At 42.5% G+C, this 21314-nt stretch overlaps 1 protein-coding gene across 3 annotated transcripts in view; it reads left to right on the top strand.

The window, feature by feature from the left end:
- The window catches only part of LOC147111689 (cysteine and histidine-rich domain-containing protein 1-like), a 38338-nt gene that overhangs the window by 11382 nt on the left and 5642 nt on the right, over positions 1-21314 (top strand). For all 3 annotated transcript variants that reach the window (XM_085998796.1, XM_085998795.1, XM_085998797.1), the window contains 7 exons: positions 5239-5375; positions 6746-6849; positions 7851-7909; positions 8820-8890; positions 10639-10744; positions 14992-15111; positions 17583-17645. In XM_085998796.1, the coding sequence (XP_085854922.1) occupies positions 5239-5375; positions 6746-6849; positions 7851-7909; positions 8820-8890; positions 10639-10744; positions 14992-15111; positions 17583-17645 (660 nt within the window). The remainder of the gene's footprint in view (positions 1-5238; positions 5376-6745; positions 6850-7850; positions 7910-8819; positions 8891-10638; positions 10745-14991; positions 15112-17582; positions 17646-21314) is intronic.

Consider the following 21314-nt stretch of genomic DNA (forward strand, 5'->3'; position numbering starts at 1 on the left):
CCTTAAATCTGTGTCCGCTGGTTCTTGACCTTTCCGCCAATGGGAACGGTTTCCCTCTATCTACTCTGTCTAGACACCTCATGATTTTGAACACCTCTATCAAATCTCCTCTCAACCTTCTCTGCTCTAAGGAGAACAACCCCAGCTTCTCCAGTCTATCCACGTAACTGAAGTCCCTCATCCCAGGAACCATTCTTGTAAATCTTTTCTGCACCCTCTCTAAGACCTTCACATCCTTCCTAAAGTGCGGTGCCCAGAATTGGACACAATACTCCAGTTGAGGCCGAACCAGTGTTTTATAAAGGTTCATCATAACTTCCTTGCTTTTGTACTCTATCCCTCTACTTATGAAGCCCTGGATCCCGTATGCTTTTGTAACCGCTTTCTTAACCTGCCCTGCCACCTTCAATGATTTGTACACATGTACCCTCAGGTCTCTCTGTTCATGCACCCCCTTTAGAATTGTACCTTTTAGTTTATATTGCCTTTCCTTGTTCTTCCTACCAACATGCATCACTTGGCACTTTTCTGTGTTAAATTTCATCTGCCACGTGTCTGCCCAATCCACCAGCCTGCCTATGTCCTCTTGAAGTCTATCATTATCTTCCTCACTGTTCACTATACTTCCAAATATTGTGCCATCTGCAAATTTTGAAATTGTGCCCTGTACACCCAAGTCCAAGTTAATGTATACAGGAAACTTTGTGCTATCCGGAAGTTGAATGTCCGGCAACTTTGATCTAACGGCAGAAATCAGCAGCCGTTTTGGTTAGGTGTTTTTTTTTCTCCTAGCATTCTTTTCACAGGCAGGCTCTGGAAAGCGTCTTTGTCGCTTAGCAACAGCTTCAGAGACGCTTCCAAGCTACTGGGCCGAGTGTTTACAAGCTGTTGCTGAGCAACAGTGTTTGTGGTCAGACACGGCAGGCTCTAGAAAGCGTCTCTGTACCTTAGCAACAGCTTCAGAGACGCTTCCAAGCCACGGGCCGAGTGTTTACAAGCTGTTGCTGAGCAACAGTGTTTGTGGTCAGATACTGCGATGAAAAGCTCCTATCTGATAACATTGACGCTGGTCTATCCGGAGTTTTTAAAAAAAACGGCAGTAGCTCGGTCCCATGGGTGCCGGATAGCACAAAGTTTCCTGTATCAAGAAACGCAGTGGTCCTAGTACTGATCCCTGGGGAACACCACTGTATACCTTCCTCTAGTCCGAAAAACAACTGTTCACCACTACTCTGTTTCCTGTCACTTAGCCACTACGTATCCATGCTGTCAATGTCCCTTTTATGCCATGGGCTTCAACTTTGCTGGCAAGCCTATTCTGTGGCACTTTATCAAACGCCTTTTAGAAGTCCATGTACACCACATCAACCCTCTCTGTTACCTCATCAAAAAACTCAAGTTAGTTAAACATGATTTGCCTTTAACAAATCCGTGCTGGCTCTCCTTAATTAATCCACACTTGTCCAAGTAACTTAATTTTGTCCTTGATTATCATTTCTAAAAGCTTCCCCACTACTGAGGTTAAACTTACTGGCCTGTAGTTGCTGGGTTTATCCTTGCACACTTTTTTGAACAAGGGTGTAACATTTGCAATTCTCCAATCCTCTGGCACCACCCCGTACCTAAGGAGGATTGGAAGATTATGGCCAGTACCTTCGCAATTTCCACCCTTACCTCCCTCAACATCCTAGGATGCATCCCATCTGGTCCTGGAGACTTCTCTACATTAAATACAGCCAGCCTCTCTAGTACCTCCATTTGAAGTCATTTGCTTCTTGGTCTAATGACAGGTTAGAAGTAGGATACTGATACAATACTGTGCTAATGTAGCCTTAAATATTCTTAAATGAGAAGTTAAATGCAGGTAACACTATTTTCAACACAAAATCTGGTCCCAGTTCTGTGCCGTTGTTCCAACAGAATTAATAACAATAACCAAGTAAATTGGTACAAAATTAAACTCCGTTCTGATTGCACTTTATTCACAAAACTACTTTACTGGATTTATTTCTCTGCCTCTCCTGACTCATGAGAGCCTGCAGTAGGGGGCACAGATAAGAAATCCAAACTTACCAAATGCTACTTTGTGATGACAATAGGATGTTAGCTACTAGAAATTTGTCACTTTATTATGCTCAAGTTTAAATGTATTTACGATCACTAGTCCAGAGTGACTAATTGGTTTCAGTTATTGAACTTATTGGCCTAGAAATTGGGTTGGGGCGCCAAAGTGGCGCAAAAGTCGCCTGAGCACAGGATTTAGCGCAGCGTTCGAGGCTTTAGCGATCGTCAGATATTCAGTTCCATTGCCCCTAGAGGGAGACGGGGCGAGGCTCGAGGCGCTCCGCGTCTCTCTTAGGGCGCTGAAACTGAATATCGCAGCGCAACGTGCCGCAGCGCCACACTGCGGCACGGCACGCTGCGGTACTGCAGGCCTTCCTCCCATTGTTAAGGGGGAGGGGCCTGCAACAGCGCGATCCCCGCTCGCGAGTGCCGGCAAACGAGCCCGGCACCAAGGAGAAGTGCCGGGCTCTCGGGAAACAGCCGGCAATGCCGCAGAGGGGGGGGGGTCAGGAGGCCGGGGACGGAGGTGCTGGCAGGCGGCCGCCGAGAAAGGTGGCCGCCCCGCACCTCCACCTTAACTTGCGCCGCTGCCGGTACAGTAATGCCCCGTGAACCGGGCGCGGGTAGCGAACGGCACAACTGCGGCGTTCGCTACCAAATATCGCGAATAGGGCGCAAATGGGGCGCTGCGCACACCGATGACGTCATCGGTGGCGGCGCAGCGCAAATGGCTGACGCCACCATTAGCGCCCCTGCTGAATATCACGGGAGGCGCAGCCAGTGGCGCTACAGCCACTGACTGCCTCTTTAGGCGCTAACAGGTGGCGCTACTCACCCAATTTTTCCCCCATTGAGTCCAAGCACTTGCATTTGATTATATCTGCTCTGCCCCTTTAATGAAGAAAGGTTAGGTGAATGCTATCGTCATAGATTAGTGATTTCAGTGGCATTGCGAGAGAATTTTTACTTTTAACTCAGGTTTACAGCAAAAATATATTTTCCATTGGTGGACCCTTATCTCTCTCGAACTACAATTTGCACACTTATGCAAGAGATGAATGGGCTAGCATGCTACAGGACAAACAATTAATCTTTTGCCATCGTTTTAAGCACCAGGGATGTGCTAATGGTAAAACTAATGGTCAAATTTATTTGCAGGTAATATAATTGCAGAGACGCAGAAACCCACTTCAGGACACTATAGTGCAATATTTGACTTGCATGATGCATAAACTTTCAAAATAATAAAGAACCTTGAGTCTTAGAAAGTTTTTTTCAGTACCTTTTGAACCGAGTCCCTGACAAAGTTCCACAGAGCCCCTCTTGACTGTCCACTGCAAATAGACAATGTATAGTAGGGAATTGAAGATTACAATTCCCTGCTCTAATACAATTTTCTGGTGCTTCCAAAGATTGGTTGTAAACACTCAAGATCAAAAGGGTTCTTTTCCAATAGTCAGTCAATTAGAATATTAGTCATTTCTCACACTCAATGTGAACAGCAGTTGTTGTCATTTGTTCTGGACTAGCTGCAATCAAAATAATTCTAAACGTCTGGCAAGTTTTCATACATTAATGTTTCTAATAGTTAATTTCAACTAATAGCTATCTCTAGACAGCGTTGTGGATTTTATTTCTCCCCAAACAAGACAAAGGAATCTTTTTATATTAATTCTCAGGATGTGGGTGTCGCTGGCAAGACTGGCATTTATTGCCCATCCCTAGTTGCCCTAAAAAGGTGGTGACTGAAAAAGTGCCACTGATGGGAAGCAAATAGGTGGAGTGGTTTATGATATATGGATGTGTAGTAGTCAAAGTGACGGAAGGAAAGGGGGGGGGAAATCAAAGGCAGGATAGAGAGTGCCTATATTACTCCAGCAAAGGGAGAGAAAGGCCTGGTCACCACCTGGGATCATGCACTTTCAAGAGAACTCTGTTCCATTGACACACCAAAGGGGGCATTTGCTTATGTTTTGGAAACTTGAAATTTCAACACAAGTCTGCTGGTGTTTATCAATATTAGTGATTATGGGAGTGTGACTGCCCAACCAACATTTTTCAATTGACAACCTCCAGATATTTTGTCTTATCTATACTGGTCCAAGTTTTCAAGCCTAAGCCTGATGGCAAATAACCTTAAAACAATTACAGACAGCTCAGAACGGAGTCCTTTAAAGCTTCAGCAGCAGTAGTGCAAACAAAATACTAATGGTGTGTGTAAGTGACCATCATTTTGGGGGATTTTGCACCATTTTTCCACCGAAAGGATTTGGAATAGAATGGCATTTAAATGTTGGGTTTTTAAAACAAAGTTTCTTCAAGTTTTTTTTTAAACATTTGAGATGAAAGGTAGTTAAAATACTAATGAGCTAGGTATTCAAGTTGTTTCCCCAAATAGCAAAAACAGTAAGCAATTTGTTAACATGTCTCCGTAGTTGATTAACACCTCACAACCCCTGTGTTGGGAAGTCCCTGGTACAGGGTACATGGCAGGGGTTATCTGGCATACGCCTTCCCTTTTGGTTGTGGACACCAAGATAAGGAAGGACAGAAACACAGTGCATCAGGTTTTTAAACGGAAAGCCACTAGGATAGGTTTTCACCAGAAGGTAAGATTGCAGGAGGGCAGTCAGAAGTTATTTGGTCAAATTGAGCAAGGCAACCAACCCACCGATGTGGGAGAGGGTAGCGTGCTCACTTTTTAAATTATTATTACGCAAGACGTTGTACTAAATGAATTCAGGGAGTGCAATCGGAACTGAGGCTCTGTATTCTCACTTGCTGTCTGAGAAATAAAATGGTTTAATTTTTATATCTGGACTCATCTTGCCAAATGTTTTCTTGATTGATCTTAAAAAATATTGGAGAAGCACACGTATGAAAGACTCAAATATCCAGTTCAGATCTCAAGGTTTCCATTGTTACGTTCCTGAGTTACGCTATTGTATAGTTAGATATTGGGCAGTATAGGCACACCTCTAAATGTAAGGTGCTCAGACCGCTTACGGAAGTGATCAGTGCCACTGTACGAAGAGGCTATCTAAAATGAGACCCAAATTTGTAACAGTACCATTACATTTTACAGAAATGGTTTGACATCAATCCCACATGGGCTATGTTTTGAAGGAAACCAAACAACTTTGTTGTGTTTGAAAGCTAGAATTCTTTTTTTAGGGTTGCACAAAAGGACAGCACTGCAATGAAAAGCCCCCTGAGCCCGTCCAACCTGAAGTGAAGACCTCAAATGAACTAGAGCTAAAACCTAAGTTTAACCAGAGCCGAAGACCATTTGAAGCAATTATAAGACCAAGGTAAACCTTTTTCTAAAAAAGAAAAAAAAGTGAACATGCAATCCTACCTTCATATGTTTGTTGGGGAAAGATATGTCTTTAAACAAAATTATGATGGAATATCAAATCATTGTGAACATTTGAAATCTATGTAATTGAGTTCTGTTTTGTTATTTGTATAGTTACAGTTTGTGCTTCTTCTCAAAATTCTTTAGTCGTGCTCTCTACAAATGTCAGCTTCGATAGGTGAGCTTGTGCTTCCCATGAACTGAAACTTGTGCCAGATTTCTTGGATAGTGGGCCATAGGGTGAACAATGAGCCCTCTACTGTTGGATTATGCACTAGAAATGGTAGAGGATGCCAAAATATATTTCTGACCTCTCCAAAATGACAGAGAACACCACACTGATGGACTGTATAAATAATAGCTAAACTAATTTGATTAGTGATCTAATATACCTTGAAATAGCCTTATTTTTAACCTCGCTTAGGCTTTCCAAAGGCCTTTTAACTTTTTTTGGTTTTGTAGTAAGATTTTTTTTTCCAAATATTAATCCTCAGCCAGGTAAAATAGTCAGTTCAAATGTTGCGACACTGAAGCAAACTTCAGTATTATATTAATAAAGTTACTTGATCGGGAGTAGTTTTTTACTGTAATATTAGTTATATTTTTCTTGTGTTGGGCTAGGGATGGGAAAAGTTAGTCAGGGTTCCTATTTCTGTCCATTGACATTGCTGGTAAATTTATGAGTGGATGCTGAATGAGGACAGAATGGAGCTCTGCTGCAGTGTCCTCTGATATTCTGCAAACAGTTGCTGTCTAGGCTGAGAAATAGCCATTTAACCAACATTGCTAATGTGTGGAACAATCCTTTGCCTCAGGAGAAGAGCAGGAAAATCTAGGGCAGGATTAGATACTATATATGCTCACCCTTTTTTTGATTGTTTTAACCCATATTTCTAATTGTAACCTATTTTTTCCACTTAAAAAAAAACGTTTATATACTTTCCATGTTTCCTCTGTCTTGGGTGCCACTGTCCATTCTGAATGTAGGTCTTGTATTCCAAATTGGCCTCTGGCTGTAAACTGGTTCCAGTGGCCTGTTTTCTAGTGGGCTGTGATTCGAGGACTGAAGATTGATATGATCACTTTTGATATTGTTTTTTGAAGTCCTAAGATGAGCCTGTTGCTGCTCGAGAGGTCATTGTGTCAATGTCCTTGGTGGCGCAGTTGCACTTGGGAAAACTTGCCAAGGCTTCTTATATTTAAAAAAAAAACCAGTGAACTCAAAATTTGAGTCAGTTCTTATTTTAAAAAACTGAATTAAACTGAGTGTGCACATAAGTGACAACCACAAAAGGATTGAACATGTCAATTTTTTTCTAATAGTCCAGATACCCCTTTGGTAAAACTGGAACAAAAGGTTTCACCGTCATTGAAGCAAGCACTAGAAAAACTCAAGTTAACTGCTGACAATGGGGCAGCAAATAAAGGTGAGTCATTTTGGACATTAATCCATGTTTATAGTTTTTATTGGCTGTTGCATATCTTCTCTTAGTATCTTGGGCAGTCCCTCGGAACCGAAGATGACTTGCTTCCACACTAAAAATGAGTTTTGCGGTGACTGATGAGTCCAATGCAGGGCCTACAGTCTCTGTCACAGGTGGGGCAGACGGTGGTTGAAGGGGCGGGTGGGTGGGGTGCTTGGGTTGATGTGCACTCCTTCTGTTGTTTGCGCTTGGCTTCCGCTTGCTCCCGGCGAAGAGACTCGAGGTGTTCGGTGCCTTCCTGGATGCTTCTCCTCCACTTTGTGCGGTCTTGGGCCAGGGATTCCCAGGTGTCGGTGGGGATGTTGCACTTTTTCAAGGAGGCTTTGAGGGTGTCCTTGAAGCATTTCCTCTGCCCACCTGGGGCTCTCTTGCCGTGTCAGAGCTCCAAGTAGAGCACTTGTTTTGGGAGTCTCGTATCGGGCATGCGGACGATGTGGCCCGTCCATCGGAGCTGATCGAGCGTGGTCAAAGCTTCAATGCTGGGGATGTTGGCCTGAGCGAGAACACTGACGTTGGTGCACCTATCCTGCCAATGGACTTGCAGGATCTTGCGGAGGCAGCGTTGGTGATACCGCTCCAGTGCTTTGAGGTGCCTTCTGTACATGGTCCATGTCTCTGAAGCATACAAGGGGGCGGGTATCACGACTGCTCTGTAGACCATGAGCTTGGTGCTGGGTTTGAGGTCCTGGTCTTCAAACATTCTCTTCCTCAGGCGACCGAAGGCTGCACTGGCACACATATATGGTGCCTATTGGTGGCAAAATTTATTAAGAGCAAGTTCTGGCTTCTCTTTTATAATTGTCAGTGTCTACTGTTGGCACAAATGGGAGGAGTAGCAGCATAATGAAAATCACACAGTATTGCAATACCCATGAATCCCCCCCCCCCCCCCCCCCCCCAAATATTGAATAGTTACTAAAAAAAGCATTTTGTCTCTTTTACAGAAGAGGACAGTAATGAAGTAAAGATTGGGACCACATGTAAAAATGCAGGTTGTAACAAGGTAAGCAGATTCAAGGGGAACTACACCCTGTTATCAAAAAGTATCCATTTTCTTTTTATTGCAGTTTTAGCACTTCTCTGTTAATCTGCTGTTTATTCTTTCTGTGTTATATTGCTCATGGTATGTGTTGCCTTTTCTGATCAAAGAATTAAGGGTACAGTCCAGAGTGAGCATTTGAATATAATAAAATGACACCAGGTCACTACCAAAATAGCACTGCAACAATCTGAATTTCTTAAAGAAATGGTTCCCTAGGTGATTCATTTCTCCATGAATTATGGTAAATCCTAATTCTGTAAAAGGATTTGCTATTTTTCAACAAATGCAGATCATAACTACAGTTGATGTGATCTTCATCTATTTCTTGAAAATAACTAATGTGTTAGCCTAAAGGAGGCTCCTATTACATTTTACAGTAAGATAGATATTGCCTTTGCAGCATCTTGGCACCATGATGACATTGATGTGATTTGTCCACTGTCATTCTCCCTGTGCTATCAAACTGGGTCTAGTCCAACTTCTAATGTTTTAAGCACTTTTACCTCTGTTAGTATTTCGCTGGTAGTAAGCAATAATTGTAGTAGTGTGACCTTGATTTCACTTTACCTTGAATTTATATTGAAGTCTAATCAGGTTTGCTATCAATTTAAAAGGACTTGGAATGTGTTTATTCACTGCATGTTTTTTTTATGGGTGATTCAAGAATACAGCCTAGTAGAATCGCCCTACATTGAACCCTATCAGTTTGCTGTTTGGTCACTGTTCTGGAGAAATTACATTTCTAATAGTCCAAACCAGAGCCAATTTTGAGGAATATGTTTTCAGATATGTTGGGTATTTTTACTAACTCAGCCTAAGCTCTGTTTTCTGATTTATCTTTTCAAATTTTGCCCTCATCCATCCCCTGAAGACTTTTCTAGATACAGGCAGCAATGAAGAGGTATGTGTTTATCACAGTGGAGTGCCCATTTTCCACGAAGGGTAAGTATGTTTCCTCTTTGCTGTGTTTCATAAAAATAATACCATAGGGGCTGTAAGTTTGCTCCTGCCTCTTGACTGGTATGGGAGCAGAAAATCAGTGGTAGAGGTCTTGCGGCTGATTTGTACTGTGCCTATGCTGGGATAGTACGATGCTTGCGCTGTTCCATGGTAGAAGCCTCATTCGAGAGAGGAATTTTAAGCATTTGGAGGCAAGTTAGGAATATTTTCATCTTGTCCTGGAAATTCTTGTGTTGCACCATGGTACAAGGTCATTACTGGGTGCCTGTACAACCTAGAGCACAGTGCCACCGGAAATGCTTTCCTGCATCTCTTATAGCTACGTCTCTCTCAGCTAGGTAAATATTAGTCATGTTTTTTGTTTTACTTTTTCATTTTCTTTGTTAGATTTATTTTGTGCATTTTTTTTTATTGTTTGTTTCAGTGACATTCATTTTTATTTTTTCCCTTTTACCTATCAGTCACAGTGTGTTCCACTGTAATGTACAGCAGCTCCAACTGGTAGGATTGGCATTCCTTTGGACAATTCCCATGTGAATTAATAAATTTTAAATAAACATTTTAAGACTTCAAGCTACAGTAGCCCGGGAACCAATAATTCCACTCAAATAACACAAGTGGGTTAGTGAACTGATGTAATAGTTCCAGGCTGGCTCCAAGTGGTTTTAAAGTTTAAATGAGTGAGGGAGAAATGCTGATAAATGTACAGATATCAGATATTAAGGATCTTGTGACAATTCAGTCGAAAACACTACCTCATTGGTATTCTGTGATTGCATTCAAGTTCAAGATTCTTTCTCGAAAGATGATGGCTAGATTTTCACGGATCTGTCAGGCGGGGTTTCAGGCGTGTGGGGGGGGGGGGGGGGGGGAAATCCCGAATTTGGGGGTCCCGACACCATCCCGCCAAAACCCGCCCCATATAAGTTTCAGGGGCGGCGGGTACCCGCCCCGCACTGGGACCCGCCGAAACCAGGCGGGAAGGGATTAGTGCCAATTAACTGCCTAACAGGTAGTTAACAGGCAGTTTTTAGCCTAATCCCTATTTTGAGGGGTTTCGTGTGGGTTTCCCGACGGCTCCAAACCACGCCAGGTTTAGAGCAGGTAGGCCGTCGGGTTGAAGGAGTTGGAGCGGTCGCGATGTTGGCGCTCAGGTGAGTGATGGGTGCATGAGTGTAAAGGTAAGTGTGTTTGTGTTTGGTGTGTCTAGAACTTTTACTTATCTGTACTTACCTTCACAGCCTTTCTTCCTGTAGCCATCGGGAGCCCATCACTCAGCCAGTACTTAAAGCTGAATGGCTGCGATCTGTGAAAAGTGACAGCCTTCAGCTTTGAATGCCGGTAAGAGTTCTAACTGAGTCTGTGCAGAATGACTCATGTCAGAACTCAGACTGTCAGTGTTTGACATCTTCAAACAGCTGTGAAACACTGATATTTCATCTGTCAAGATCTCTTGACAGATAAAATTGCAGTCTGTGACGTCACCTGTTGCCGGGTGGCCCTTAATTGGCCTGCTGAGCCCGCTGGGCGGGCTCAACAAGGTCAATCAAGGGAAAATCGCGCAGATTGGCCGGACGTCGAAGTAGGCGGGTCAAAAACCCGAAAGGGGAAGTCCCGCCTTCTTCCCGACAGGTTCGGGAAAATCTACCCCGATGTTTTGCTGCATTATCTTTTTTCTCAATTTTGCAATTCATCATTTAAAATGTCTGCAATTAACAATCTTTTCCCAGAATGAAATATTGGAGCTGTTGTAAGAGAAAAACTTCCGATTTTGATTCTTTCCTGGCCCAAGCGGGCTGTACACTGAGCAAGCACATGTGGACCAAAGCCAATGCAGTAAGTCTGGCTCAGTTTTTCACTTGACGGACCATTTAGAAGCATGCTTTCGCTAGTAAAAAGGGAAAAGTACTTCATTCTCCAACACAATGATTGCAAAATATATAATAATAGATCTTTAAACTATTACAATATCTAGGTTTGTATAGAATACAGTTGCATTCTCTGCCGTATCATACAAATATGAACAAAATTCTTCTTCAGGAAGCAGAGTTGGAATAAACGGGTCTTTTTCCGAGTGGCAGGCAGTGACTAGTGGGGTACCGCAGGGATCGGTGCAAGGACCCCAGCTATTCACAATATATATTAATGATCTAGACGAGGGACCTAGATGTAATATCTCCAAGTTTGCAGACGACACAAAGCTGGGTGGGCGTGTGTGCTGTGAAGAGGATGCAGAGAAACTCCAGTATGATTTGGACAGGTTGGGTGATTTGGCAGATGCAGTATAATGTGGATAAATACAAGGTTATCCACTTTGGTAGCAAAAACAGGAAGGCAGATTAGTATCTTAATGGCAATAGATTGGGAAAAGGGGAAGTGCAACGAGACCTTGGGTGTCCTTGTGCACCAGTCGCTGAAGGTAAGCATGCAGGTGCAGCAGGCGGTTAAGAAGGAAAATGGTATGTTGGCCTTCATAGCGAGAGAATTCGAGTACACGAGCAAGGATGTCTTGCTGCAGTTGTACAGGGCCTTGGTGAGACCACACCTCGAGTATTGTGTGCAGTTTTGATCGCCTTATCTGAGGAAGGATGTTCTTGCCATGGAGGGAGTGCAGCGAAGGTTCACCAGACTGATGAGATTGGGTCGATTGGGCTTGTATTCGCTAGAGTTTAGAAGAATGAGAGGGGATCTCATTGAAACTTATAAAATTCTAACAGGACTAGACAGACAAGATGCAGGAAGGATGTTCCCAATGGCGGGGGAGTCCAGAACCAGGGGTCGCAGTCTAAGGATAAGGGGCAAGCCATTTAGGACTGAGATGAGGAGGAATTTCTTCACCCAGAGTGGTGAACCTGTGGAATTCTCTACCACAGAAGGTAGTTGAGGCCAATTCATTAAATATATTCAAGAAGGAGTTAGATATATTTCTTGAGGCTAAAGGGATCAAGGGAGAAAGCAGGGAGAGGGTACTGAATTTGGACGATCAGCCATGATCTCATTAAATGGCGGAACAGGCTCGAGGGACCAAATGGCCTGCTCCTATCTTCTATGTTTCTATGATCAATGCATTTATATAGTACAGGTAGACTACCCTTTATCCGAACTTCCAGAAACCGAAACCCTCTAAAAACCGAAGGTTTTTTCGTTCAGCGTAAGTCCAGCGTAAGTCGTGCGCACGACCCCCCGCCGACCCCCGCACCCCCCCCCCCGTGGACCCCTGCCGGCCCCGACCCCCCCCGCGGACCCCCGCCGACCCCGACCCCCACCGACTTACGCTGAGCGTCAGTCGTGCGCACGACCCCCGCCGGCCCCGACCCACCCCCCCCCCCCCCCCCGCGGACCCCGACCGTAAGTCGGCGGGGGTCGGCGCTGGCGGGGTTCCGCGTAAGTCGTGCGCACGACCCCCCCGCGGACCCCCGCCGACCCACCTTCCGAAATTCTCCGAAAACCGAAACACGGCTGGTCCCGAGGTTTTCGGATAAAGGATAGTCTACCTGTATATCTTTATGTATCTAAAGGCACTCTACAGAGGGGGCTAGAAAAACAATAATTAGGACAAAACAGGGGAGTGTCCATCAACCATTGAGAGAGAGAGATTTAGGGAGTGACATAATATTTTGGAAATATTGATTTTAAGGTCTTTAAAGGTGGAGAAAGGAGAGTTGGGATGGAGTTCAAGAGAGTAGGGCTGAAGCAGCAGAAGCCTCTGCCACTAATGATGAAGTGAATTAAAGAGGGAGGAGAAGGACACGGGGAAGCACAAAAGGCCAGAGTTGGAAGATTGAAGGGTACAGGAGTTAATACAAGACTGGAGGAAGTTGCTGAGATAGGTGAGATCATGGAGGGATTTGAGGATTTTAAATTGAATGTACTGGGAGTTATGAAGATGTAGGCAATGGGTCAGTGACTTGGGATGGTGGGGTAGAGTTAGTTACAAGGGAGGAAGCAGAGTGTAGCAGAAACCAAAACAATGGCTTTATTTTTATTCTGGTAATCAATTGAATAATACAGAATAACAATATACTATGTAAATTTAGAATGTGTAAATAGTGTAGTGGTACAGTATGTTGGAACTCTAATACACTGTGCCACAAGTATTAAGACATGATTTTCAACCACAGCAGTGTTGACTTTCCTCCTCAACAGTGCTGACAAATGCTCCTCAAAGGGAGAATCACCCTGGGTTACTCTTGCAAATCTCAGAGAAACATTGGCAGAGGCTTAGGAGAGGGTTTTTCCTACTCTCATGGAAGAAAGGGATTGGTGGAATGCATATTTTAACCCTCCCAAAACAAAAGCAGTCATGGTGGTTCTTGCATTTTGTGTTAATATGAGTATTGGATTTGCAGGTTGTCAGGATCCTTGTTTAGATACTATTTTGAAGCTAAATTTTAAGACTGAAATTGATAGACTTTTGTTGTGTAAGGGATATGGTGAAAAGCAGCTAAATGGAGTTAAGGTACAGATCAGCCATGATCTAATAAAATGGCGGAACAAGCTCGCGGGGCTGAATGGCCTAATATATCTACGTTCCTATGGTATTTAGTAGAACATATGGAGCTGACCATTTAACACTAGTTTTATAGAACATGTGGCACTCCATAATGAAACTTAAGTGTATAAAATATATACCCTATGCTAAATAGTATATCTGATCATTCATACTTAATGTGAAATAGGGCTTGGAAATTTTCATTGCTGTAATGAAGTTTTTTGACAGGGATTTAGAAAGAGAGAAGCTTCTTTCACACACAGCCACTGGGTTTGTACTGGCCGCGTTAGACGTGCTCCTATCTAGCTATCCAGCAAGTTAAACACTCATTCAAAATAATTCTTCCTGAAGCCGTTTGCTGTTTTGAAGCTTTTACTTGAACAAATTTGTGAAACTGTAAACAAAGACAAAGTATGTTTTGTACATAAACTGAGTACTACACATTCGATATTACACAAGATACAAACATATTTACAACAGTAGAATAGACTAATTGTATAACTAACTAACATTTGAACTAACTTCTGTAACTATTAAATATTAACCTTTTATAAACATAGTATTATCAAAATATTACTCTGACAACATTGCTATTATGCTAAGAACTAAAGATACTCACAGATATTGCGTTTGGCCTAACATATGAAGTCAGATTACATTAGATTGTAAGTGGAACCTCTCATAGCAAATTCTCCATTACTCAAGTCAGGTTCTTCCTGGCAAAACTGCTTCCTGGGGTCAACAGGAAGAAAGGTAAGAAGGTCAAATGACCTCTCACAGGTAGAAAGGAACAAAGGTCAAATGACCTCACACAGGAAGAAAGGAACAGATGACCTTTCCAGCTTACAAACTGTTAACACAATAACCACCACCAGAGGGTGCTATTGCACACATAAAATGTTCAGAATGTCACATAATGTCCATCGGTCCAGAACAGGGTTATTGCTGGCAGCACAGTATTTTGGAGCACCAGTGTATGCATTTTTTTCTCGGAGAGTACTACTTGTCTGAATATGAATTTTAGGATATACTGTATATGCTTACAGGAGTCTGATTTTTAAGCTGCTGAAGGCCTGGATGCTATGTCATACTCTGACGATATGAAGGGGAACATCAAGGAATGGCCCCCATTAACTGCAGGGGTGGGGGGTTGCATCCTCTGACCAATTTGTGAGCTGATCCAGAGGTGCCCAACTCTGGGAAACCAAGTTACCAGCTAGGCACACAGGATACCCAGCCAATAATGTGGTTTCTCAGGTTTGGATGCCATTGAGTTGGCTCACCACTGTCATGACATGTTCCCTATTTTCAGTAGAACCGCTCCAAGATGCATGTAGTAGGTCCCTATTGGTGACGTACAGCTAATTAGTTAGGAGGGAGCCCTACTAGCAGTACCCATGCAGCTTAGAAAATTGTCTTTTTTTAAAAAAAAAAAATCAGGTTCTTGTAAGTATATCTATTTTTACTATAAAATGGGGGAGTACTTTGAACAAAAAATACTTGCCCTAGACTTTCATCTTTATGTAAGCTGCATTTTTTGTTGTACTTTTATATGTAGTTAGCAGATTCATTATGATGTTTATTTTTACAGGGCAATAAAGTTGTACCATGCCGACATGATTGGCACCAAACTGGAGGACAAGTCATAATTACTATTTATGCCAAAAACTCTATCCCAGAGCTGAGTTATGTTGAAGCTAACAGCACAGTGGTATGTGTAACTCTGTTATTGACCTGATTTAAGTAAAATAATATAGAAAATGGAGATAATCTAGACAATTAAAGCTGTTATCTTCTCTACACTTATATTTCCAAAAGATTACTTCTAACTATACAGTCATATTGATCCATGTCACTGTATTTTTTTATTACAGCAAATTCAGGTGTAGGACAATTAATTTTAGGACTGATATTAGTTACCAGACCTGTACCAGGAGTCAATATGTAAGACAATTTACCACTTAAGAACAACTATTATTGCAAAAATTGCTTTAGTGACGGCTCTGTTTCAAGTTGAGCCGGAAATAAGAGAGAACACTCCAACTGCTTAATTTCAGTTTCTTAAATGCATAGCTTAACATGAGATGTGTGAAGATCTTGGAGAATATCCTGTTTCTATGTAGTATACTGCCAAATGAAATAAAAGCTGCTTCACTAGTTAAGATTATTGAATACCTTAGCTTTCACAATGGAAATCATCAGACTGTAAGACTTCTGGAGAGGTGTGTATCCTGCTATGGCCCACTTGCTTTCTCTCTTTGGCCCATGCTGTGACCTTTTGCATTAAAAGAATGAAGTGAGCAGCTTACTTGCAGACCATTGTTACACTTGGCTAACCCTGGATGAATGCAAGAGTCTCCTAAAGAATAATGCCCCTCCAGTTTTTCCTTTCCCTACCCATTCTGCATGGGCTCTGTTATGTCTCTCTGTAGCAGCATGGCTGAGGCTAGGAATGTTGTGAAATGGGGAAATCAAAACACTATTCTGTGAGAGAAAAACTTTTTATCCCATATTTATAATGGCAAACTGGAGCTGAGTTGGGATCAGTTTGCAGTTCTAAACAATACAAGTGCTTGAGACACAAAGCTTGCCTTTCTGGTGAGTTTCCCAAAGTTAATGGCAGAGATAGGTATTGAACAGTATTGGCAGAATAAAAGATACCCAGTAAGGATATTTTTTAAATGAAAATGCAAACAGTTGTGTGCAGTAATTGGACTATGTTCATACCCTGTATTATTTTTTTAGCCAAGCTAGCTTTATTCCATTAGATAGAGGAGCTGTGCCAGTAAATATTCTTAAAACCACTTCATTTATGATCATAGAGTCCATAAAATGATACAGCACAAAAGGAGGCTATTTGGTCCATCATGCATGTGCCGGCTCTTTGAAAGAGCTATTCAGTTAGGTCCACTCCCTGCTCTTTATCCATTGCCCTGCAGATTTTCCCCTTTCAAGTATTTATCCAATTCCCTTTTGAAAGTTATTATTGAATCTGCTTCCACTACCCTTTCAGGCAGTGCATTCCAGATCATCACAACTTGCTGCGTAAAAAGTGTTTTCCTCATGTTGCCTCTGGTTCTTTTGCCAATTATCTTAAATCTGTGGCCCCTGGTTACTGACCTTTTTGCCAGTGGAAACAGTTTCTCCTTATGATGCAGGTCAAGGAGGAAGAGGTAGGCAGCGGGCATATGTTCCTGTCACGTGAATGTTTAATTGGGGAAAGAAAATGCAACTTTCATGGTGACTTTGATACTGAATTGAACATATAAAGAGGGAGGTTTTCAATAAACCACTGATCTCTCAAATTAATGTATAAATAAATGTCTACGCCAACACTGGCAATGAATCTAGTACATGGGCAAAATAGCAGTCATTAAAATTTTCAAGCAGGTTCAAATCTTGGATCTATACTACGGAAGTCTATTAACTGAAGCATCTTTGCTCAAAGTAAAGTTTTCCCATCTGTTAGGTTATACTTTTTAAGCAAAATGGATCTGGAATTACATAAATTGGTACCTGAGTAACTTCCTGTATAAATTTGAAATCTGCACTTTGCCCTTATGCAGTAGAGACGCTAAATGTTGGAATTTAGAATTATATTTTTATTCCTAGGTGGTCTATTTTAGCTTGTATACATATATAAAATTAGGCACCTGTTTTGCAGGCCTTTGCAAATGCTTCTCTCAGGACACCATGAAGTACAAAGTGCCTGGCCCAATAGCTCTTTAAACACAGTGGCACAACTGAGATTGGGAACTCCGATTTGGGGATCAAATCTCCATTTCACCACTCCATGCATTGATGCTACAATTTTTTTTGTTTATGTCTAACCGTTCTTTATCAGCCAATAATTGCACAGCCTATTCCTTATTAAGGAGCGTTCTTAGGCACTCTGAAAGAGTACCTAAATTCAGTGGACTTAAGTTACATTTCATTAAATGCAATTGCTGACCTGAGAACATCTTGACGAGAATCTTGTGTGTTGCTAAGGGTATGTCATTTGACTGGTAGATACAGTACCTTGTTTATATTGACTAGCTTCCAATCAAGTTGGAATTACACTCCAGAGTTGCATCACTGCACTCTCGCTGGCCTTTTGAAAATTGCATTTCTTTTAGAATGTGTACATTCCAATGTATTCTAATGCTACAAATTAATACAACTTTTTTTTTAATGTTACAGCTGAATATCCGCATTTTATTTGAAAGGGAAAAAGAATTTGAACACAAAGTGAACTTGTGGGGTGTAAGTATAGATCTACAAGTCTACTCTAAGATTTTCAGGTACTATTGAGTGACTGATGCACTGACTGACTATCAGAAATGCCTATTTTCTGTGATTCAGTTGGAGATGGCACTATCATAATTTCCCTTTTGTAGAATTCTAAGGATTAATTCCCTTAGTATTAGGACTGAGATGAATTCAGTCATGGTTCTCTGCTCGTTATTGATTGAATGTTTCAAACTTGTCTACCACAGTAGGGCCTGACCCATATTGATTCCTGGAAAACCTATACAGTATACATAGTTTCAATTAAGTTAAAACCTCCTGTGCTGTTTTATTACAGTTGCTTAATTTAAACTATTGGATAGTTAGAATTTGGCTCAATCAAAAAAACTACTTGAATTCCTGATCCTAGCTATACTTCTAACCCTGGGGGTCATTTACATGCAGGAGCTGGGCTCCAGGGAGTCATACTAGTCTAGGGATGGAGACTCGCTTTTACAGGTGAGTTTTTTTCATATCAGAGCCTGCTCCACCAACTTCTGAACATTGAATGATGGGGCCTAACAAGCAGCCCTTGTGTCCACCAATCAGAGCGCAAATAGCGGGTGGAGGCATAGGGTTTATGTAGTTTGCTCCAACAGACCTGCTTTTCCAGAAAATTACGGTAAGGTGGGGATGCAGTGAGTTGCTCTCTGTTCCAGAGCCACCAAAAAATTGATGGAGGTAGCAGAAAAGCTAGGCCAATGTGTTATAGAAGAGACGATACACAATGGGGAACAGTGAATGTGCAGTTTATTCTGCAGATGAATTGTAAGGAGCTTGAGCTAAATTCCACTGTCTGCCTACAGTGAATTGTTTAGACAACAGGTTGGTGATCATTTGTTTTAAACAAATCCAATGAAATTTTTGTCTTTTGCCTTCAACATTGTGTTCAACGACGTATCCTAATATTTGCCTTGTCTACATAACCTGAACTTCCTCAGTGTGTACATTCAAGTTTCTATTGCAGCTGCTACTCTGGACCCAATCCTGTTACTTCTATCTCCTTTTTTGGTTCTTCTCTTGACACCTTTTAGACCAGTATCTCCTGTCTCATGCCCTTCCCATCATCCAGTCATTTCAACTTTTTGTTTATTTCCTTCTCGAGTACATTGCCTCCAAATCCCTACCCCAACCATCACTACTCCTTCACCTTCCTATTCCTGCCAATATTCCCAGGATTGAATTACATAAGAACATAAGAATTAGGAGCAGGAGTAGGTCATATGGCCTCTCGAGCCTGCTCTGCCATTCAATAAGATCATGGCTGATCTTCGACTTCAACTCCACTTTCCCACCTGATCCCCATATCCCTTGATTCCAAAAATCTATCTATCTGAGCCTTGAATATACTCAACGATTCAGCATCCATAGCCCTTTGGGGTAGAGTATGCCAAAGATTCACAACCCTCAGTGAAGAAATTCCTCCTCATCTCAGTCTTAAAAGGCCGACCCCTTACCCTGAGACTATGCCCCCAATTCTAGACTCTCCAGCCAGGGGAAACAATCTCTCAGCATCTATCCTGTCAATCCCCCTCAGAATCTTATATATTTCAATGCAATCACCTCTCATTCTTCTAAAGCCCAGAGAGTATGGGCCCAATCTACTCAATCTTTCCTCGTAGGACAACCCTCTCATCCCAGGAATCAATCTAATGAACCTTCGTTGCACCGTCTCTAAGGCAAGTATATCCTTTCTCAGATAAGGAGACCAAAATTGTGCACAGTACTCCAGGTGTGGTCTCCGCAAAGCCCTGTACAATTGTAGCAAGGTTTCCTTACTCTTGGACTCTAACCCCTTTGCAATAAAGGCTAACATGCCATTTGCCTTCCTAATTGCTTGCTATACCTGCATGCTAACTCTCTGTTTCTTGTACTAGGACACCTAAATCTCTCTGTGAATGATTTCATTAACAAAATGGCCATCAGGAAAGTTTGGCTCATGGGTGGTGACTAATGTTCCCTTTAATCTGTGTGGCCGTGCAGCACTCCAGGGAACCCGTGGAGCCGGATTTTCAATGCAAAAACCATGCATGTGCGGTATTTTGAATGGGCCGCGCAGAACCCAAAAAAAATAACCGGGAACATTGGTGGTGACACCTTGCCCATTACTGAAGCCTCCTCACCTGGCTCTACTTTCCACCGCCTGCACTCTCAAACTGCTGTTGTAGCGGTGTGGCCCTGATCACCAAATCTCACCTTGGTTTGTCCCTCTACTCCCTTCTGCTCCTTTGAGCACCTCACCTTGTTACAGCCCTCTAGCTACTCCTTTAAAATACTGTCCTGAGTTTCTCCCTGAAATATCTTCACTCCTGCACTGGGCGACTCCTCGTCCTTGGTGATTTCAATCTCTATTTTAACTCATCTTGCCCTCTCTTTGATTTAACTGCCCTTCTGTCCTCCCTCAACCTCTCCCTCCATAAAAACCCTCCTACCAATATTAACAGCTATCCCTTGACCTTGCCATCTCCTGTGGCCTCTAACCTCCCAATTGTCATGATTACAGACAGGTTTATCTCTGATCACTTCCTTGTATCCTTTACCACTTGCATGCCACTATCCCCCTCCAACCCTATTTCTTCTGCATCCACCCTTGGAAAGAAAACTCTTCCTCCAAATCACTTACAACTGCACTTTTAAAATCCTGGCTGTCTAACCTTTGTCCCTCTGTTCGCCCACGATACTTCTACAGCTCTTGTCTCAGCCTTTGAGGCCCTTATAAAAACATAGAACATAGAAGATAGGAGCAGGAGTAGGCCATTTGGCCCCTCGAGCCTGCTCCGCCATTTAATGAGATCATGGCTGATCATCCAAATTCAGTATCCTGTCCCTGCTTTCTCCCCATATCCCTTGATCCCTTTAGCCTTAAGAAATATATCTAACTCCTTCTTGAATATATTTAATGAATTAGCCTCAATTGCCTTCTGTGGTAGAGAATTCCACAGGTTCACCACTCTCTGGGTGAAGAAATTTCTCCTCATCTCTGTCCTAAATGGCTTACCCCTTATCCTTAGACTGTGACCCCTGGTTCTGGACTCCCCTGTCATCGGGAACATCGTTCCTACATCTAGTCTGTCTAGTCCTGTTAGAATTTTATAAGTTTCAATGAGATCCCCTCTCATTCTTCTAAACCCCAGCGAATATAAACCCAATCGACCCAATCTCTCCTCATAAGTAATTCCTGCCATCCCAGGTATCAGTCTGGTGAATCTTCGCTGCACTCCCTCCATGGCAAGAACATCCTTCCTCAGATAAGGCGACCAAAACTGCACACTACTCAAGGTGTGGTCTCACCAAGGCCCTGTACAACTGTAGCAAGACATCCTTGCTCCTGTACTCGAATCCTCTCACTGTGAAGGCCAACATACCATTTGCCTTCTTAACCGCCTGCTGCACCTGCATGCTTACCTTCAGCGACTGTTCCCAATAGAACCTTTACTCTCTCCCACCCTGGTTATTCACCCGGTATGGCCCTCATCTTTGCTCCCACAGATCCAAGGGATGCAGACTTGAATGTATCTGGTGCACAACTGCTTTAGCTATTCATCACCAGATCTAGCTGGACCACATCAAACACTATCAGACCCTACTATCCTCTGCCAAAACTGCTCACTACTCCAGCATTATTCTAGAATGGAAAGATAACCC

Source organism: Somniosus microcephalus, chromosome 10 (assembly GCF_052327205.1).
Source record: "Somniosus microcephalus isolate GS21.2 chromosome 10, FLI_Smic_1.0, whole genome shotgun sequence".
Lineage (NCBI taxonomy): Eukaryota > Metazoa > Chordata > Chondrichthyes > Squaliformes > Somniosidae > Somniosus > Somniosus microcephalus.